Here is a 19,583-nt window from a genome sequence, read left to right on the forward strand (position 1 = left end):
ACTCATTTTACTCATAGTTTCAAGATTTGTATTCCTTGTATTTGTGAGGGACTGTGCTGGTACATACAGTGACAGGCAGTGGCATCTCCAGCAGAGCAATGGTGATGTAGGCAGAGAGTGTCAATTCATCATCTACCCCACCCTGTAAAGATCAGAGGCAGAGATATTCAAACACTTCAATATTCATTAGCCGGAGTTGGCTAATTCTACTTTCCCCCTGCACACTCTTCACCAGAAAGCATTTTTTCTTGTGCAACATTATTGATTTTTCCCTCTTTCTCCTCCACCCGAAAATTCTTGAATCTGTCTCACATCATTTCCTCTCACTTTCAGTAATATATTAGGGTTTTTGCATGCAGTTTTATAATTCAATAAATAACTACTGATTTATTGTCAGATTTCAGAAGCTTTAGAGATTACCATCCTTCCTCAAAGCTATGTCGCCAAGACGTGAAGAATCAACAGGTGTATCTTTGCTCCTACACATCACTATTTTCAGGGACCAGAACAAAATTAATGGCACCACCTTAATAGCATTGTTTAGTAGTGATCCAGAGCGTTGGAAACAACCATTTTCCTTCTGTCTTTGTGAGAGCCAGGTGAGGGAACTCGTGATGTGTGACATCTCCACAAAAATGTGTGACCGGGCTTGAGCAAAAGACTTGAGCACAAATGCAGTGAGCCTGTCCAGCACAGAAGAGACAGACGTAAGGACCATTTCACATTTAAAGCTCACTTTGGGCAACTAGTGAGCTAATATACAAAGCAATTCTTAGCTTAGTGCTCTTCTCTCAGTCATTGGTCTTTGCCATCCAGTAGAGGAAATTCTTGGGAAGAATTGGTGGGGAAATGACACTTACCCCCTAAATATTCTTTTGTTTGTCCAGCAAATATGAGCGTCTTTTAAAAATCTTAACTTTATTGGTTTCTACAGAATTAATGCTTTTTACTTTTTTTCTCTCATGAAATGTTTGTTTGGAGCCTCCAAACCTTTCCATCACCCAAACTGCCAACTCCTGAATGATTTAATTTAATTTAATTAATTATTTATTTTTTAAAGATGTTATTTATTATTCGTGAGAGACATTAAGAGAGAGGCAGAGGGAGAAACAGGCTCTAGAGCGGGGAGCCTGATGTGGGCCTCAATCCCAGGACCTCCGGGATCATGACCTGAGTCAAAGGCAGATGCTCAACCACTGAGCCACCCAGATGCCCTCCTGAATGATTTTAATACCATCACAGTCTCTTTCTGTCCTTTTCCTTAATGTACACTATAGAAGCTTCTCTTACTACCATTTCACATTATAACACTTTCTGCCTTATATTTTCATTTCGAGCAATCTTTATTTTCCTGCTATTTACTGTGCTCCCACAGCTGGTGTGTATTCATACACAAAATGGTGATATTACACAGTAGAATGACAGACATATGGATTTTTAAAGGATAACACATTTCCATGAAAGAACTTCCCAGAATTCCAGATTAGAATGGACCCATAGCAAACATATGGAAACAATGATCTTACCAAGTGTTTCCCTGACTTCTTCCATCATGATCCCCAAAAGTGCTGTATGAACCATCACTGTGCTTATAATTCAACTGCCTTTGGTACCCTGAAGAGGAAGTATTCATAGATTTATGAAATAGCAGAGACTTTGGAGAATTAATTAGTTTTTTTCCCTAAAAACTTGGTTAGGAATCATAGGAAGGAAAACTATTACTTTATTAAGATGTCTCCAAGGCTTGATAATGCCATTGAATTTCCTGGCAGTAGAGTAAGACATTTTATTGGCTATGGAAGCAACAGTGATTATGAAATCTTAACCAAACGGATGTTGATTTGAGTTCACTGAAAGAGATATTTAGGGAATCAATTAAGATTTCTCTTTTTGGAGTTATCTCTCACCACTGATGAGGTAGTTGATGGCTTTGGACTTGATAGTCTCTGTCAGTTGTCGTGTCTCATTCAGGTAGTTCAGAACATAGATGTTAGGGACGAATAGGACCATATTTTGCTCTCCACAACCATATGGCATCCGGAGAAGATTCTGAAGATTTTGCATTGCAGAGCTTAGAATGTCACCTGGGGAATGAAAGATATTAAAAAATCAGAGGAGGGGTACCTGGGTGGCTCAGTCAGTTAAGTGTCCAAATCTTGGTTTCCGGGATGCCTGGGTGGCTCAGCAGTTGAGCGTCTGCCTTGGGCTCAGGGCGTGATCCCAGAGTCCCAGGATCGAGTCCTATATCAGGCTTCCTGCATGGAGCCTGCTTCTCCCTCTGCCTCTCTATCTCTCTCTGTGTGTGTATCTCTCATGAATAAAAAAATCTTTTTTTAAAAAAAATCTTGGTTTCCACTCAGGTCATGATCTCATGAGTGCAGGATCCAGCCCTGAGTTGGGCTCTGTGCTCAATGCGGAGTCTACTTGAGGATTTTCTCCCTCTGTCTTTGTCCCTCCCCCCACTCCCTAGTTTGAGCTCTCTAAAATAATAAATTAATCTTTAAAAAAAATCAGAGCTGGTTTCTGTTGGGATTGGAAGATAGATTACTAGCTAAATGAGAGGTCAAATCACTTATGGAGGGAAGGACACGAGTATAAGAAGTGAAGAGAAACAGGAAATAGAAAGGATAGAAAAAAGTGGGAAAAATAAAGTTGATGATTCCAGGATGGGAAAAATAATGGCAGGGCACATCTTTTCTGATGAACTGCATGCCTGGGAAAAGCTAACTGTTTTCAAAACTATTAGGAAGCATCATCACCTAGTCAATCTCTTGAAGATGAGGGCAGAGAGGGGTGACCCTTCTTATTCCTTCAAGTATGTCAAGGTAGAATAAATAGCACAACATCCATCCAACCCCCGTTCTGACTAATATACAAAGCAATTCTTAGCTTAGTGCTCTTTCTCTCAATCCAGTGCCTACACCCGAAGTCTTCATTAACCGTGGATGGTGAGGCTACATGCACTAGAATAATGAGATGGACAGCTGCTTGCCTTGGGCTGGCCGACTCACCCAAAACTGAATATGTCGCCCTGGCAGATCCTTCAACCACATCTGGAGGAACTTTTAGTGACAACTTTTCAGGTACATCAGTTTCTAATGAAAGAAGACAAAGATATATAAGAGAGGGAAAAAGAATGAGAGAAATATTCTATTTTTTAATTTTTCCCCCTTTTTGATCAAATTCCAACCTGTCATTTCTCTTGACTATTCTATAATAATGTAACCCAAGTTATATTATTTGATGTAACCCAAGTTTCTCCTAAAGTCATGATTCATGTCAGTTAAGTTCATAATAATATATGTTTGTGCTAAATTTTTATGGATTTCCTTACAGTAAATAAGCATATACTTTATGTTATGCTTATTTCTTTTCCTTCATTGTTTATGTCAATATTTATTATTAGTGTTTTTTTAAAAATAATGTTCCTGGGGTGCCTGGGTGTCTCAGTCTGTTAAGTGTCTGCCTTTGGCTTAGGTCATGATCCCAGGATCCTGGGATTGAGCCCCACATCAGGTTCCCTCCTCAGTGGGCTCCTACTTCTTTTACTATCTCTCTTTCTCAAGTAAATAAATAAAAATAAAATCTTTAAAAAAACACTCATGTCATAAGTACGTATTAAGTGCATAATATATTCCAGGTTCTGTTTTAAGTGCAATGATAAAACAATTTTCAAAAAAATTTCCTGAATTTCTAGAGTTTTTATTTTAATGGGAGTAATAAAATAACAAATACATATTTATTATGATAGATGTTAGAGATATAGTTCTACAGAGCAATATATAGTTCTACATAGTAATAATATAGCTCTATAGAGAAAATTAAAGCAGAGAGTTAATATGGGTGAGCTAGTATGACAAAATAAATCAGGAAGTGTAGGGTGTGGGAATCGGGCTCCCCTCTTTGATAAAACAAAATCATAGGTGATTGAAGACTTCATATGTGTCAAGGAGTAAGATTTATAGATGTCTGGGGGAAAAGACTTCCAGAAAGAAGGAACAAAAAGTGAAAATACTCCAAAAATTTGAGCATGCTGGTTGTGTTGCAAGACCACACTAGGAGTCCACTGTGGCCAGAGGAGGGTGAGGGAGAAAGTAACAGGATATGAAGTCATGGCAGTAGCAAGGGTTTGGATGGGACATTGAAGATATAGGCTCTAACTTTCAGGTCATGGGAAACTCTTGGAAGATTTGAACAGAAGAGCCACATGATCTGACATGTGCTTTAAATGATCCCTCTTTCTGTACAGGATCAAGGGAAGATGACCAGGAGATCAGTTAGGAGATTGTTGAGATGATCCAGGAGCGGAAAAACTAGAGTAGAAGTGGACTTGGTAAGAAATGGGAAGATTCTGGATATAATGTGAAGGTGGAGCTAATTAGATTTGAAAATAGTTTGGTTGTGGAGTCTAAGAGAAAGAACATAATAAAGGGTGACTACAAAGATTTTATCTCAAGTAAGTAGAAAAAAAATGGAATTTCCATAATCTGAGACGGAGAAAATAATAGGAGGAGTGGGCCAGCAGGAGTGGAGTGGAGACCAGCAGAAGTGTAGTTTTGAACATGCTGGTTTTGAGATGCGTATTAGCCTCTTGGCCTGTTAGTGCAGATGATTAGTGGGCAACTGAATAAACAAGTTTGAGTTAGGAAAAGGGCATGGACCCAAGTAGTACATTTTGTTGTCTCCAGTACAAAGTTATTAGTTCAAGTTCTGTGACTAAATGAGATTATCAGGGGATGCTGATAGAGAAGAGAGATCTGCACACTGAGCATCATCCCAAGATGATTCTAGATGGTGCAGAGTGAAACATTTTAATGATAATTTTTATATGATTATATTAATGGTATTAATAAAACATTGGTTTCCTATATATGTTATTGACCTGAAGTTCTTCTTCAAGTAACTTACATAAGTTAAACTTGAGTATCTTTAAACTATTAATTGAATAATAAATAGTACTATTGCCACACAGATATTTTAACACTTTGAAAATTGTTTAGGAAGAAGCTTGAGTGTTGGAAAAAATCCTGTTCTATGGTCATCCGCTTTAGTTCTCATTGTTAGGAGCTTTTAGGTAAGTCTTTTTACTTCTTTAAGCCTTCATCAGGAAAAAATTGTTCTGAATCAAAGATTTTTAGATTTGCACATGGGAGGGTATGCCAATTTTTTTTTCCAGAGGAAAATATACCCCCAAATAGCATTCTGCCACCATACACTTTGGCAAGTGGCTTAACATGAGAATTTTGTTTGTTTTTGATACTCACCTGCTGCACAGAGGAGTGTGTTGAAAGTTTCCTCCTTTTCTATTCCTTCAGGCTTTATATTGAAAAAAAAAAGGTGAAAAAGTAAGGTAATATTGAATATATAGGAAAAACATCAACCACTTTAAAGTGGAAGAGAAAATGTTAGTAAGAAACTGAGTTGTAGACACATCTATATTTTTGGGAAATGAAATGTGATTGTCCCAGAAATAGTGGGTAATGCTATATAATATGATAAGGCCCCTGAGAGTCAGAGAAAGTATACCTGCATACCTCAACTAATAAGGGCTTGATTACAGTATCCTTCTGTCCAAGTTCTGGGACTCTTGGCACCTCATTGCCACACAATTCCTGAGACTGCAAGGCTTCCACAGTAGCTGTGAAATTCATCTTTCCTGGGGAATAAGATTCTTAAGGAGTTAAACAGTGATTCCATATTGCATGGCTTGCCTTTTGAAGATATATTATATATATGGTTATATATATATATATATATAAAATTTCTTTCATCATTGTTGAAGGAAGACAAAAAAAGCACATATCTGGGTCATAGTGGAAAAAAATCATTACAACATAGGAAGTAGGATTTGTTAACAACTTTACCACTTACCCAGTGACTTTGGGGTCACAGCCCAGAACATAGTTTTCTGGCGATTTCCACAGATACAGGGAGTTTCTTCGTTCTTTCTCACTAGGTCAGCCGACTTGTCAGGAGAGGCTTCTAGCTGCACACTGACCTGTCCCCCACACCCACCCACAAATCTGAGAAAGAACACAGGCAGAAGGACAGTAACAGGGGAATGGAGCTTCAAAGGACAATGTGAACCAACTGAGAGGCTTCGAGGAATTGTTCAAATGAGGTAAATCCTGTCCAACGCTTTGTAGTATAGCTGTTGCCCATAGGAAACTGAAAAGCCAATGGAATTGAGATATTCCCAGGGCTTAGGCTTTCATGCCAACACAAGGAGGACATGTTTGCTTTAGTCAGAGTGAAAAAAAAATAATAAGGTAATCAGGTGGCTGTTAACGTCTGAATTTAGGAAACAGCCCTCAGTGAATATGACCTTATCACCTTGGATCAATCAGGGAGCTTTGCTCTTAACACCTATTCCATTCCCCAGTTTGGCTACAGCATTCTTCAGCTACCATCCCTGGGAAATGACCCAGGAGATCCAGATATTAAGTGGCGGTCATGAGTCTTCTTTGCACTTTGCTCGCTCCCAGAGGAGTGTCCTTACCCGAATGCAGTGGGACAAATAGTTGAACACGGTTGCTTTGAGTGTGAAGGCTTCTCCTCGCACCACAGAGTAGGGAAGAGTGAGTTCCAAGAAAAAAGGCTGGAATACTTGAAGAGAGATGGTGGGGGAGAGGCCTAGCCCTGTCGTTTCTGACAAGCAGAGGGCACTGGCCTTCCACTCTGTGATGGTGTCAGGGACCTTCACTGCCAGCTCACTTCTACCTGATAAACTAGAGGAGGGAAAGAGAGGGAGACTTGTGAGTCAGTTTTTTTTTTCTTTCTTTCTTTTTTTTTTTTTTTTTAGCACAGGGCCTAGCTGATTATGGAGCTTGGTAACCTAGTCACCCAGTGTGGTCAACACTAAACCTGATACAAGGTTGGGCACTTCTAGCAAAGTCTCTGAAAGTTCATTTTTTCCTTTTAGGGGCAAAGGTAGTCTCCTACTTTCCATGATTTTAGACATATCAGGACCAAATTAGGAAAAAAACTGCATTTTAAGATCTGAGATCAATGAACTATGAACTTAAATGTTTACCAGGAAGAAGTGGAGCAGAACCAAAAGGCTGAGGAACACCAGAATCATAGAGGATGGGTCGCATCTTCTCCTGAACTAAATTCTGGGCAATACACGACTTACTCGACTGGTGCCAAGTCCCAGATCCAGGTCTCAGGGAAGTACTTCCGCACTGTCTCTTTCACTTCCACGGCTGGAGAACTGTGTCTCATGACCACTGGATAAACTGCTCCTGCACTACCGCGTGCTAGAGGCAGGACTGTGGAAAGACAGTACAAAGGGCCCAATGTAAACCTCATTTTTATCATGAGTTTCTTAGAGTTGCCTAATTTCTCAAATAGAATAAGGTCATTTGCTCAGGGAAGGTTTATTATTGGAACAATTTAACACACCAGCTTGTTACTTTGTACATTTATCTATTCTGTCCTCTAGGAAAGCTAATCCTGCTGCTTCTTCAAAGAGTCTGGACATAAATGTATTTTTCTCAACAAGAACCATATGATCCTTTCAATAGATACAGAGAAAGCATTTGACAAAATACAGCATCCATTCCTGATCAAAACTCTTCAGAGTGTAGGGATAGAGGGAACATTTCTCAACATCTTAAAAGCCATCTATGAAAAGCCCACAGCAAATATCATTCTCAATGGGGAAGCACTGGGAGCCTTTCCCCTAAGATCAGGAACAAGACAGGGATGTCCACTCTCACCACTGCTATTCAACATAGTACTGGAAGTCCTAGCCTCAGCAATCAGACAACAAAAAGACATTAAAGGCATTCAAATTGGCAAAGAAGAAGTCAAACTCTCCCTCTTCACCAATGACATGATACTCTACATAGAAAACCCAAAAGCCTCCACCCCAAGATTGCTAGAACTCATACAGCAATTCGGCAGTGTGGCAGGATACAAAATCAATGCCCAGAAGTCAGTGGCATTTCTATACACTAACAATGAGACTGAAGAAAGAGACATGAAGGAGTCAATCTCATTTACAATTGCACCCAAAAGCATAAGATCCCTAGGAATAAACCTAACCAAAGAGGTAAAGGATCTATACCCTAAAAACTACAGAACACTTCTGAAAGAAATTGAGGAAGACACAAAGAGATGGAAAAATATTCCATGCTCATGGATTGGCAGAATTAATATTGTGAAAATGTCAATGTTACCCAGGGCAATCTACACGTTTAATGCAATCCCTATCAAAATACCATGGACTTTCTTCAGAGAGTTGAAACAAATTATTTTAAGATTTGTGTGGAATCAGAAAAGACCCCGAATAGCCAGGGGAATTTTAAAAAAGAAAACCATATCTGGGGGCATCACAATGCCAGATTTCAGGTTGTGCTACAAAGCTGTGGTCATCAAGACAGTGTGGTACTGGCACAAAAACAGACACATAGATCAACGGAACAGAATAGAGAACCCAGAAGTGGACCCTCAACTTTATGGTCAACTAATATTCGATAAAGGAGGAAAGACTATCCATTGGAAGAAAGACAGTCTCTTCAATAAATGGTGCTGGGAAAATTGGACATCCACATGCAGAAGAATGAAACTAGACCACTCCCTTGCACCATACACAAAGATAAACTCAAAATGGATGAAAGATCTAAATGTGAGACAAGATTCCATCAAAATCCTAGAGGAGAACACAGGCAACACCCTTTTTGAACTTGGCCACAGTAACTTCTTGCAAGATACATCCATGAAGGCAAAAGAAACAAAAGCAAAAATGAACTTTTGCACAGCAAAGGATACAGTCAACAAAACTCAAAGACAACCTACAGAATGGGAGAAGATATTTGCAAATGACCTATCAGATAAAGGGCTAGTTTCCAAGATCTATAAAGAACTTATTAAACTCAACACCAAAGAAATAAACAATCCAATCATGAAATGGGCAAAAGACATGAACAGAAATCTCACAGAGGAACACACACATGGCCAACAAGCACATGAGAAAATGCTCCGCATCACTGGCCATTAGGGAAATACAAATCAAAACCACAATGAGATGCCACCTCACTCCAGTTAGAATGGGGAAAATCAACAAGGCAGGAAACAACCAGTGTTGGAGAGGATGTGGAGAAAGGGGGACCCTCCTGCACTGTTGGTGGGAATGTGAAATGGTGCAGCCACTCTGGAAAACTGTGTGGAGGTTCCTCAAAGAGTGAAAAATAGATCTGCCCTACGACCCAGCAGTTGTACTGCTGGGGATTTACCCCAAAGATACAGATGCAGTGAAACACTGGGACACCTGCACCCCGATGTTTCTAGCAACAATGTCCACAATAGCCGAACTGTGGAAGGAGCCTTGGTGTCCATCGAAAGATGAATGGATAAAGAAGATGTGGTCTATGTATACAATGGAATATTACTCAGCCATTAGAAACGACAAATACCCACCATTTGCTTCAACGTGGATGGAACTGGAGGGTATTATGCTGAGTGAAGTAAGTCAATCGGAGAGGGACAAACATTATATGGTCTCATTCATTTGGGGAATATAAAAAATAGTGAAAGGGAATAAAGGGGAAAGGAGAAAAAATAAGTGGGAAATATCAGAAAGGGAGACAGAACATGAAAGACTCCTAACTCTGGGAAACGAACTAGGGGTGGTGGAAGGGGAGGAGGGCGGGGGGTGGGGGTGACTGGGTGGCGGGCACTGAGGTAGTCACTTGACGGGATGAGCACTGGGTGTTATTCTATATGTTGACAAATTGAACACCGATAAAAAATAAATTTATAAAAAATTTATTTTCTCTATACATGAAAACAATTGTAGCTCTCTATAAGCTGATTATTCAATGGGTAAAGGAAAGAATAAAGAGTAATTTAATGCACCAAATGCTGCTTTAACGCTGAAAGCACATGATCTCCATTTGCAGTGAGAATCAAACAAGAAGAATGATGAGTAGCTACAGCAAGAGGATTTCTGAAATGGTTTTTTATTTTACAGTGAATAAGATATGGACACAAACCCTAGGAAACAGTTAAGTATGTGTTATAGAGAGTAGAGATTCAGCAAAGGACATAAAGTGAAGTTTAGATTAGCCAGAGAAGACTTCACCAAAGTAGACTTTTAGATGATCATTGAAGAATGAGAAACAGAGGAACATGGAAGAGGTATTTGATGGAAATGGCTTAACGAATACACACACCGAGGTCAGAAAGGATGCTCCACAGGGAAAATGGAGTAGGATGTCTATTTTAGGGCTGTGTTGAGGAAATAGTAGGTATAATTATATAATGAAACACCTTGAAGATTAGGACAAATAAATTAGATCTGTTAAAGTAGGAGTTAGCTTGATTTAAAAATAACAATACTTCAGAGTTCAAAAGATATATAAAGATTACAGGTATAAATATATAAATATAAATGTGATAAATATATACATTTATATTTTATATACATATATAAAACAATAACATGGGACATTCTTTTTTCAAACCTCAAGGACAGTAATTCTATGAATTCTGGAAATAGTGACTGTCTATGAGAAATATGTGACGTGATAAAAGCAAAGTTTAAGGGTGATGACACCTTTCACAGTATTGAGGACAGATTGAAGTGGAAAAGGACTGGAGGCAAGAAAGGTAAGTTAGGATGGTTTTTATTTATATTTTATTTTTTTAGGATGGTTTTTAAAATAATTTCTTTATGAAATAATGAGGCACAAGACTAAGCTGGTGTTACTGAGAATAGAAAGGAAAGAATGGATAGGTGATAAATACAGCTGCAAAATTTGCATAGAGCCTTACAGAGTATGTGGGATAAGAATGTAATGATGGGGGCCCATGGGTGGCGCAATTGGTTAAGCGTCCCACTCTTGGTTATCGCTCTGCTCAGGTTGTGATCTCAGGGTTGGGACTGAGGAGTGAGGAGTCTCCTTCTCCCTCTCCCTCTACTCCTCCCCCTGCTCACATGGGCCTCCTCCTTTTCTCTGTCTCTCTCTCACAAATAAATAAATAAATAAATAAATAAATAAATAAATAAATAAATCTTTAAAAGAAAAAAGGAATGCAATGAAGGTACTCTGTTTTCAGGTTTTCTTGATCATTCTATGACCATGTTTTCTCTTAGGATTGACAAGAAAATACCTACTTGGTATTAAGAGGAATATGAACATAAAGTAATAGTGCTTTACAATTTTTTTTAAAAAACATACTATTTATGGAATCATAATTCTATTTTCTTCATTTATGCTCACATATATGCTCAGTGACTTTATCACTCTTAATTTAGGTTCGAAGAAATTGAGCCTTTGATAGCTTATGAGTCTGTGAATTTTTGAAGTTCCATAGGTCCTACCATGTTGGAGTATAATGAGAATATGTCCCTTTACTCTTAGCACAGTGCTCTTTTTCCATACACAGAATTTTCTTTTCTTTTTTAAAAGAAAAACTTATATTTATTATATTTATTTATTTATTTGAGACACTAAGAGAAAGGCAGAGACATAGGCAGAGAGAGAAGCAGCCTCCATGCAGGGAGCCTGATGTAGGACTTGATCTCGGGACCCCGGGATCATGCCCCGAGCCAAAGGCAGATGCTCAACTGCTGAGCCACTCAGGTGCCCCTGTACACAAAATTTTCTTTCTGTTAAGGGAATATTCTTAGTTACTTCTCTGTTGTCAACTAGAACTTTATTCTTTGTCTTCTTTGGTAACTAATTTCTACTGTGTTAAAATATGTGTTTATTTTTAAGAAACACTTTTTACAGCACATTTCTTATTAGGAAGTAGGATTAGTAGTTATACAAACATGCAGTGAGAGACTTCTCTCTAGGCCTGACAGAAATAGAAAAGAATACTCAGAATCTTTCCAACTTTCCCTCATTTCCCTTTCCAGATACACTTGAAACACACAGGGAGACTAGTAGTATATCTGCTGAAAGTTGGATTATTCTATTTTGTCCAATATATTTTCTTTTTTTTTTTAAGATTTATTTATTTACTCAGAGAGAGAGGCAGAGACACAAGCAGGCTCCATGCAGGAAGCCTGATGTGGGACTCGATTCTGGGTCTCCAGGATCACACCCCAGGCTGCAGGCAGCACTAAACAGCTGTGCCACCAGGGCTGCCCTCACTTTGGTTTTCATAAAAGAATGTGACACAGACAATTCATGTCCTTCACATTTCTCAGCCTCCTTTGCAGTAAGGACAGATGTAATATATGCCACTTGTACAGCTGGCCAAAAAAGTCCTGTGCAAACCAACTCCTTTCCCATGGTAATGATCTTAATTGCTGCATTGGAGGTGGAGTCACAAGATGAAAGCAGAATGGGTATCCCTGACTCACTGTTTGGCAAGAAGCTGCTCTGGACAGCTACTGGACTCAAAAAGCAGTTTTATGTGAGCAAAAAATAAACTGTTATATGCTTAGCCACTGAGATTCGGGGTTTCTTTGTTACTGTAGTACAGTTTCTCTTATTCTGACCAATTTAGGTGTTGAAACCACCTTGGATAAGAAGGACTTGAAATAGCGACTATTGAAGGCTAAGTCAAAAAGGCAGTCAAATTTGATTTCAGACAGAGACAGTAAAAAAAGAAACAATAATCTTTTTAAAGTTCCTATTCTGGGGTCCCTGGGTGGCGCAGCGGTTTGGCGCCTGCCTTTGGCCCAGGGCGCGATCCTGGAGACCCGGTATCGAATCCCACATCGGCTTCCGGTGCATGGAGCCTGCTTCTCCCTCTGCCTGTGTCTCTGCCTCTCTCTCTCTCTCTCTCTGTGACTATCATAAAAAAAAAAAAAAAGGTCCTATTCTTTGCGGGGGGGGGATGTTATTTGGGGAAAAACATCATTTTTTTCCCATTATCCTACCCGGCAAATAAATCTCACCGTTAACTCCTGCATGGGCCATAGGCATTCCCGGATATGGCTGTGGCAGCTGACAAAAATTCGGCCTGTGGATTTTTGAGTTGGTAAAAATATATAATCCTGCGGACTGGATGAAAATGAATGATTAAAGCATATTGGCAATCCAATCGTAAGAGTGGAATATTGTCTTACATTTGTACTGTAAGGGGCCAAGAGCAGGCTGCCCCAAAATGAACCATATGGCATATTGATTTTTTGGAATTGAAGCTACTTGAGAAACAGTTGGTACAAGGACACTAAGTCCCTCCTCTGTCCTTTCAGAGCAGGAAACACATCTCCCATGTGAAAAGTACCCTCCCTGTAGTAAGGATGAAAAAAAAAATTCCTTATCAGCAGAGATAGAAACTTTAAAGCCAAGAAAGCTATAGAAACGATCTCTGTTATTTTTTTTTCTAATCTATGACCTCAGCCCAAATTCCTTTTTTTTTCAGCCCAAATTCCATTTAGAATTCTAGAGTTCCCAACATCTGCTTTCCTTATCCTGTCAATTTCTCACAAATGTATTTGTCTTTGTCTAAAAAGTGTGAGAACTGCCTGCTTGTTCATTTCTCTAGGTCTCAATTTCATTATTGGGCTTGCGTGAGTACCTAAAATTGTTTTTTTCTCCACTTAATCTGTCTCATGGAAATTTAATTCTTAGTTCAGCTGGAAGACCCTGAGGAAGAGTATTTCCTTCCCGACACTATCATACTTTCATTATTATTATGTACAGAGTTCATAAGATCTTCATGAAAATGCCACACAATAGGGAAGAGACCTATTTTTAAAATATGAGAACAGAGTCACAGAAAGTCCAGTTCATCCAGTTAGTGAAGAGAAGTTGGGATTCGAACTCATGTCTTCTGATTCCTATTTCTGAATTTTGTGTGCTATATGCTGATGCCCCTTTAATTATCTTTTGCATCAAAGAAACTAAATATTTTACACTTGGATGTTTATGTTTCCTTTCTTTTCTCCCTTCAAACAAATATAATGTGGGTGTGCTGGTGTGTGTCTGTGTGTGTAAGTCATGGTCTTATGGCACAGAGTACTTTTTTTGTTTCTTTTCATTTGAAATTATAGGGTTGCATAGTGGAGATTTTTCTTCACAATCCTAGTAAACTTTGCTTTCTTTATGTTTTGTTGGAAAATATGCCTTTCCCTGAATCACTGTGCTCAACTCAGCTCTTTCATAATTTATTCTTATTTCTTTTTCTCCCTTTCTTTTAAGTATCTTGAATCGTTGTATCCAAAACAGACATGCAGATGCCTGCAGTCACCTGGTTCCTACAACCCACCTGGTCTCAGCTGCCTTTTTTTTCCCCCAATATTAGCCACAGGTAAATATTATTTGCTGTCTTATTTCAGTGTAGTGAGAGACTGTGAGAACTGAGGCACAGCTGTCAGTGGTGGTAGTGACATGAGATAGAAAGAAGTCAGAAATACATGTTTAAGGATTAAACAATAAGCTAGGAAACCTAAGAAGTCCTCTTCCTTTTCCCTACCACCAACTGATTTATGATTCTGGAGGCTCCAGAAGAGACAGATTTAAATTGCTGTCGGCCACTCTGCAGAAGAATGACATACTTTCCTCAAAGTGTAAAGAGAGTTGTCAGTCCTTCTGGTGTGATAAGGTTTAATCTCACAAGCTAGATAAACTCTCCTTTCACAACACTGCCTAGTTAATCTCAAAGATAAATATTTTATCTAACATACCCGTAATACTAGCATTACTACCCAAGTTTTGTGAATCTTTTCTTCATGAAAGATTACTTTCAAGTTTTCCTGAAATTTTGCTGCACTTGCTGAAGATGATGAAAGTATCATACTTGTATGTTCAGTCATTTATTCATTCAATATGTATTTATTGTGCATCAGACTGATATGATGGCTGCCAATAAGGAATTCACCTTTCCAACATATGGGAAATGTTGTGTTATCCTCACATACTAGAATCTCTGACAGTGGCTGAGAGGGGATATGACAGTAGTGAATAGCTTTGGGATCCACTTGGTTGAGGTTGTGAACCCTAAAAGTACACCCCTTGCTCTTTAAAGAGCCAGATAAATTTGTGATAGAATATCAGTATGTGTACAAAGTTCTCCATGCCTCTGATGTTTCAGTATTTTTCTATTAATCTTAGCTTTGTTTTAGGAAGCACAGGACCAGATTCTAGAGCTCAGAAGCCCACTTATTCTCCATTTTAGTAAAGACTTGAAACTCAATTTGGTTATATTTTCAGGAAGATGAATTACCTCAAAAATACTGTAAATGTCATCATTATCCAGGATCTGCTTTGGCGTGTAAATGATCCCCTTGTGAATTAAGTCTTCTGCGTGGATACATTGCTCACCATCTTCTCTTCTGAGATCTCCATAACCAACACTAAAGATACCCTTTACTGGTAGCAAATTATAGACCTGCAAAATCGAGAGAAAGAGGGAAAACTCATTTTTTTTAAATTTTAAGTGTGATAATGTTCAACCTGAGATTTAGAAGATCATGGTGTTTGTTTGATACTCCCATGCTGATGTTATAAAAAGCAACACAGATAATCATGGGGAAATAATAAGAGTTATGGATCCTAATCCTCTTATGCAAAGGAAATTAATACGTAGAGAAATCAAATTAATTGATCAAAGTCTCACAGCCCATTTTGGTTAAGAATAAAACTCAAGTCTCCTATGTCCTAGCCCAAATGCCTTCCTTTAAAATGAAGCAGAGGGGTGCCTGAGTGGCTTAGTTGGTTAAGGGTCCAATTCTTGATTTCATCTCAGGTCATGATCTTAGGGTCATGAGATTGAGTCCCTTTTGGGCTCCACACTCAATGGGGAATCTGCTTGTTATTCTTCCTCTCCCTCTCCATCTGTTCCCCTCCTCCACTTTCCCGTGCGGTCTCTCAAATAAATAAATAAATCTTAAAAAAAAAGGAAGCAAAAAATGTGAACAGTACAGAGAAGTGTGATGAAAGAACAGAAGCCACTCATAATCCTATCACTCAGAAATAATCACTGTAAATTCTTGATTCATTCCTTTCTCCACTTTATATAACTGTTTCCAACTCTTATGAAGTTTTTTGTTTGTTTTAGTCTACTATTTTGGGACCATGTCTAGTTTGAGAAAAAACTAGGTGCACAGGCAACCTAGAAATAAACCATCTGCAGTTCAGTCTTTGCCCAGAGCCTAGTGTCAGGTATCTGCTTAGTCACATGGTATCCAGGTCATTAAACAAATACTGGCCTCTGTGCAGACAGTTTAATCTGGCTGCGTTCATCTCTTATCTATGCTACGACAATAACCTACTAACCCTTCCCATTCTTTCAATTCAGTTCTTATCCTCTCAGCAGCAAACAGCATCTCCTTAACAGAGAAATCTGAATTGTCATTCTTCTGTTTAAAACTCTTCAGATTCCAGGTTCAGCAGGTTCAGGTTCCTCAAAGAGTTAAAAATAGACCTGCCCTATGACCCAGCAATTGCACTGTTGGGGATTTACCCCAAAGATTCAGATGCAATGAAACGCTGGGACACCTGCACCCCGATGTTTCTAGCAGCAATGTCCACAATAGCCAAACTGTGGAAGGAGCCTCGGTGTCCATCGAAAGATGAATGGATAAAGAAGATGTGGTTTATGTATACAATGGAATATTCCTCAGCCATTAGAAACGACAAATACCCACCATTTGCTTCGACGTGGATGGAACTGGAGGGTATTATGCTGAGTGAAGTAAGTCAATCGGAGAGGGACAAACAGGGTATGTTCTCATTCATTTGGGGAATATAAATAATAGTGAAAGGGAATAGAAGGGAAGGGAGAAGAAATGTGTGGGAAATATCAGAAAGGGAGACAGAACATAAAGACTCCTAACTCTGGGAAACGAACTAGGGGTGGTGGAAGGGGAGGAGGGCGGGGGGATGGGGGTGAATGGGTGATGGGCACTGAGGTAGTCACTTGACAGGATGAGCACTGGGTGTTATTCTGTATGTTGGTAAATTGAACACCAATAAAAAATAAATTTATTATAAAAAAATAAAAAATAAAACTCTTCAGATAAATTTGGAACAGACAGTAAATGCTATGGTACCCTGCAGGGAGGTCAATGCTGTACTCGATCCCAGGACCCTGAGATCACGATATGAGCAGAACGCAGATGCTCAACCACTGAGCCACCCAGGTGTCCCCTGTTGCTTGTTTGTTTATTTTAATACCTCATAAGACTGTAAGTCTAAGATGGTCAAAACCCATATCTGGTTGTTCACCAATAGAATGCCTGTTCCTAGAGCAGGATCCAGCCCCTGGTCAAGATACAGCGAACATTTGTCACTTTGTCACAAAGTGAACATTGTCCCTTTATTAGGGGACAATGAAAGTAAACCACAAGGCCTTTTTGAAAGTGCTTCATTACTAGTTTGAATGGAAACTCTCTTTTGTCCATATTTCAAACCAGTGAGTAAGTGCCTAGATTTTTAGAGCAAGCTTAAAAATCAGGCATTTCACAAACTACCTTGAAACGTGGTACATTAAAGGTAGCATTGAATAAGAAATCTGATTCCAAATTCCACATTTAAAATATATTTTTGGCCTGCTCCTTTGGTAGTGGTTTTATCTATCCTAGCTATATTTTCTTCATTCATAAAATTAAGGTAATAATACCCATCTGAAAGAATTATTACTCATGTATTCATTCATTGACAATGTACTGGCATCTTTGTACCTACATAAGGTACTGGGCTAGGCAGGGAATGCGGTGGGGAGCCATGTTGCTCCCTCAATGAGAATATATTATAACAGAGAATGAAGTGAAGTGAGACATGGAAAGCATTTGTGCAAAACGTCTTTTGTGGAACTGAATTATATTCTGTTTCATACATAACCTACTACACCATGCCTGACACTTAGAAGAACACATGTCCTTTCAGCTATAACCTCCAGTTTCCTGAACTGGTCTTCTCCTGTGTGCGTGCTCTGACATGCAAGACTCACCGACTGAGGGGAGAGCTCAGTTTCAGGCTTCATCAGCAGAACACTCTGGTCTACTGCTCGGAGGGCACAGAGAGAGTTAGGAAAGGCCCTGACCTCTAGGTTGGTGTGTGAGGCCGGCAGGCTCTGGTCTGAGGAGAAGCTCAAATTTACCTGTAAAGAGAATACAATTATGGCAACAAATTTTCTAAGTATTACAACCTCAACACTCTCTAGAAGAGGGCTAGCTCTTTCTTCACTTGGCTTTTTTTTCATCCATTTTAGACCAGGCTTAAGAGATGTGTACACTGCGGGACTACCAGTTAACGATCTCAGGAATGAACTGGAAATGTGGTTCCAGTTAACTCAGGTTTCCTGTTCCTTTAATAACTGGTGAAATTGGGACGCCTGGATGGCTCAGTGGTTGAACGTCTGCCTCCGGCCCAGGGCGTGATCCTGGAGTCCTGGGATTGAGTCCCACATCGAGTTCCCTGCATGGAGCCTGCTTCTCCCTCTGCTTTTGTCTCTGCCTCTCTCTCTCTCTCTCTCTCTCTCTCTCTCTCTCTCCCTGGGTCTCTAATGAATAAATAAATACAATCTTTAAAAAAAAAATAACTGGTGAAATGTAAATTGGTTTCGGTCACATTGAAATAGAATCCTGAGTGGGAATGAGAACACATCCCCTAACAAAGATACATACCTTGCTGTAGTTGTCTTCTCTCTGTGCAGGTTTTTGTGGTGAATGTGTGTAGTTTGCCTGGTGCCCTGAAAAATCATGCTCGGCCTCTGAGACCAGCCACCTGAAGTCTCCTCCAGGGGGCAGTCTTAGTCATCTGACATTCTAGAAGGGTGCTTTATTGTTTATCAGGATCCGGGATTTATTGGGTCATTTAAAAAATTGAACATCTAACATGCATCCTGAGAGTTAACTGGCTGAGATAATTCAAAGAACTGTGAATAAAGAATAAGAACTACAAAATAATGGAAAATTGTCCAATAATTTTTTCAGATTTGATTCTGTTTTGGCCAGTAGAAACTCACTGATAAGTGAGTCTATCAGTTCCCTATGTTTATGTAAACATTTCTTGAGTAGAATCTGAGTTTTATTTTATTTTGAGTAAATTTTGAGTAAAAATTTGAATATATTTTGAGTAAAATATAAAATAAGTCATTTAGAATTTAGATACTTTAGTAGCATCAGGTAATATCCTCAGTTTATAACTTTAATAACTCTCTTTTCTAACTTTTAGTGGTAAATAAAAATAGTCAACTTTCTTCTAAATACTTTTCTTTTTTAATAGCTTTCTCTACTTTTTTTTTTTTGAGAGAGAGAGCATGCACCCACAACCCTGAGATCCTGACCTAAGCTGAAAGCAAGAATCAGTCACTTGACAGTCTGAGCCACCCAGGTGCCTCAGCATTTCTACTTCTGATGACTAAGTTACAAGATATTTAACATGAAGAGATTGAGAATAATGTCCAGGGACTTATGCTTCTGTGTGAAAGTTTTCTGATGTTACTCAGGAGGTGTCACATGCTTTGTACCAGAGAGAAACCACTGCTGGAATGAACAAAGTGTGACAAAAGCTGTAGCATAACATGGCCATTCCAGAATTTAACGAATAATTAACTACCCATGATTAGCAGTAAAGGCATTGAAGTTTGAGACAGGAATCTCCTCTAGGTTCACAAGGAACACACGGTACATTCAAGCAGAACAGAAACTATGCTCTTGGATACCTGTCCAG

At 39.1% G+C, this 19,583-nt stretch overlaps 1 protein-coding gene across 1 annotated transcript in view; it reads right to left on the reverse strand.

Moving 5' to 3' along the window:
• The window catches only part of LOC129517182 (pregnancy zone protein-like), a 48,057-nt gene that overhangs the window by 6,268 nt on the left and 22,206 nt on the right, over positions 1–19,583 (reverse strand). The window contains exons 15-27 of the mRNA XM_055336839.1: positions 17,860–18,009; positions 15,133–15,297; positions 12,860–12,965; positions 7,136–7,271; positions 6,500–6,728; positions 5,872–5,998; positions 5,535–5,656; positions 5,265–5,316; positions 3,012–3,095; positions 1,908–2,084; positions 1,527–1,614; positions 527–683; positions 68–142 (exon numbers count right to left, since the gene is read on the reverse strand). Of these exons, the coding sequence (XP_055192814.1) occupies positions 68–142; positions 527–683; positions 1,527–1,614; positions 1,908–2,084; positions 3,012–3,095; positions 5,265–5,316; positions 5,535–5,656; positions 5,872–5,998; positions 6,500–6,728; positions 7,136–7,271; positions 12,860–12,965; positions 15,133–15,297; positions 17,860–18,009 (1,668 nt within the window). The remainder of the gene's footprint in view (positions 1–67; positions 143–526; positions 684–1,526; positions 1,615–1,907; positions 2,085–3,011; positions 3,096–5,264; positions 5,317–5,534; positions 5,657–5,871; positions 5,999–6,499; positions 6,729–7,135; positions 7,272–12,859; positions 12,966–15,132; positions 15,298–17,859; positions 18,010–19,583) is intronic.

This window comes from Nyctereutes procyonoides, unplaced genomic scaffold, assembly GCF_905146905.1.
Source record: "Nyctereutes procyonoides isolate TBG_1078 unplaced genomic scaffold, NYPRO_anot_genome, whole genome shotgun sequence".
In the NCBI taxonomy this organism is placed as follows: domain Eukaryota; kingdom Metazoa; phylum Chordata; class Mammalia; order Carnivora; family Canidae; genus Nyctereutes; species Nyctereutes procyonoides.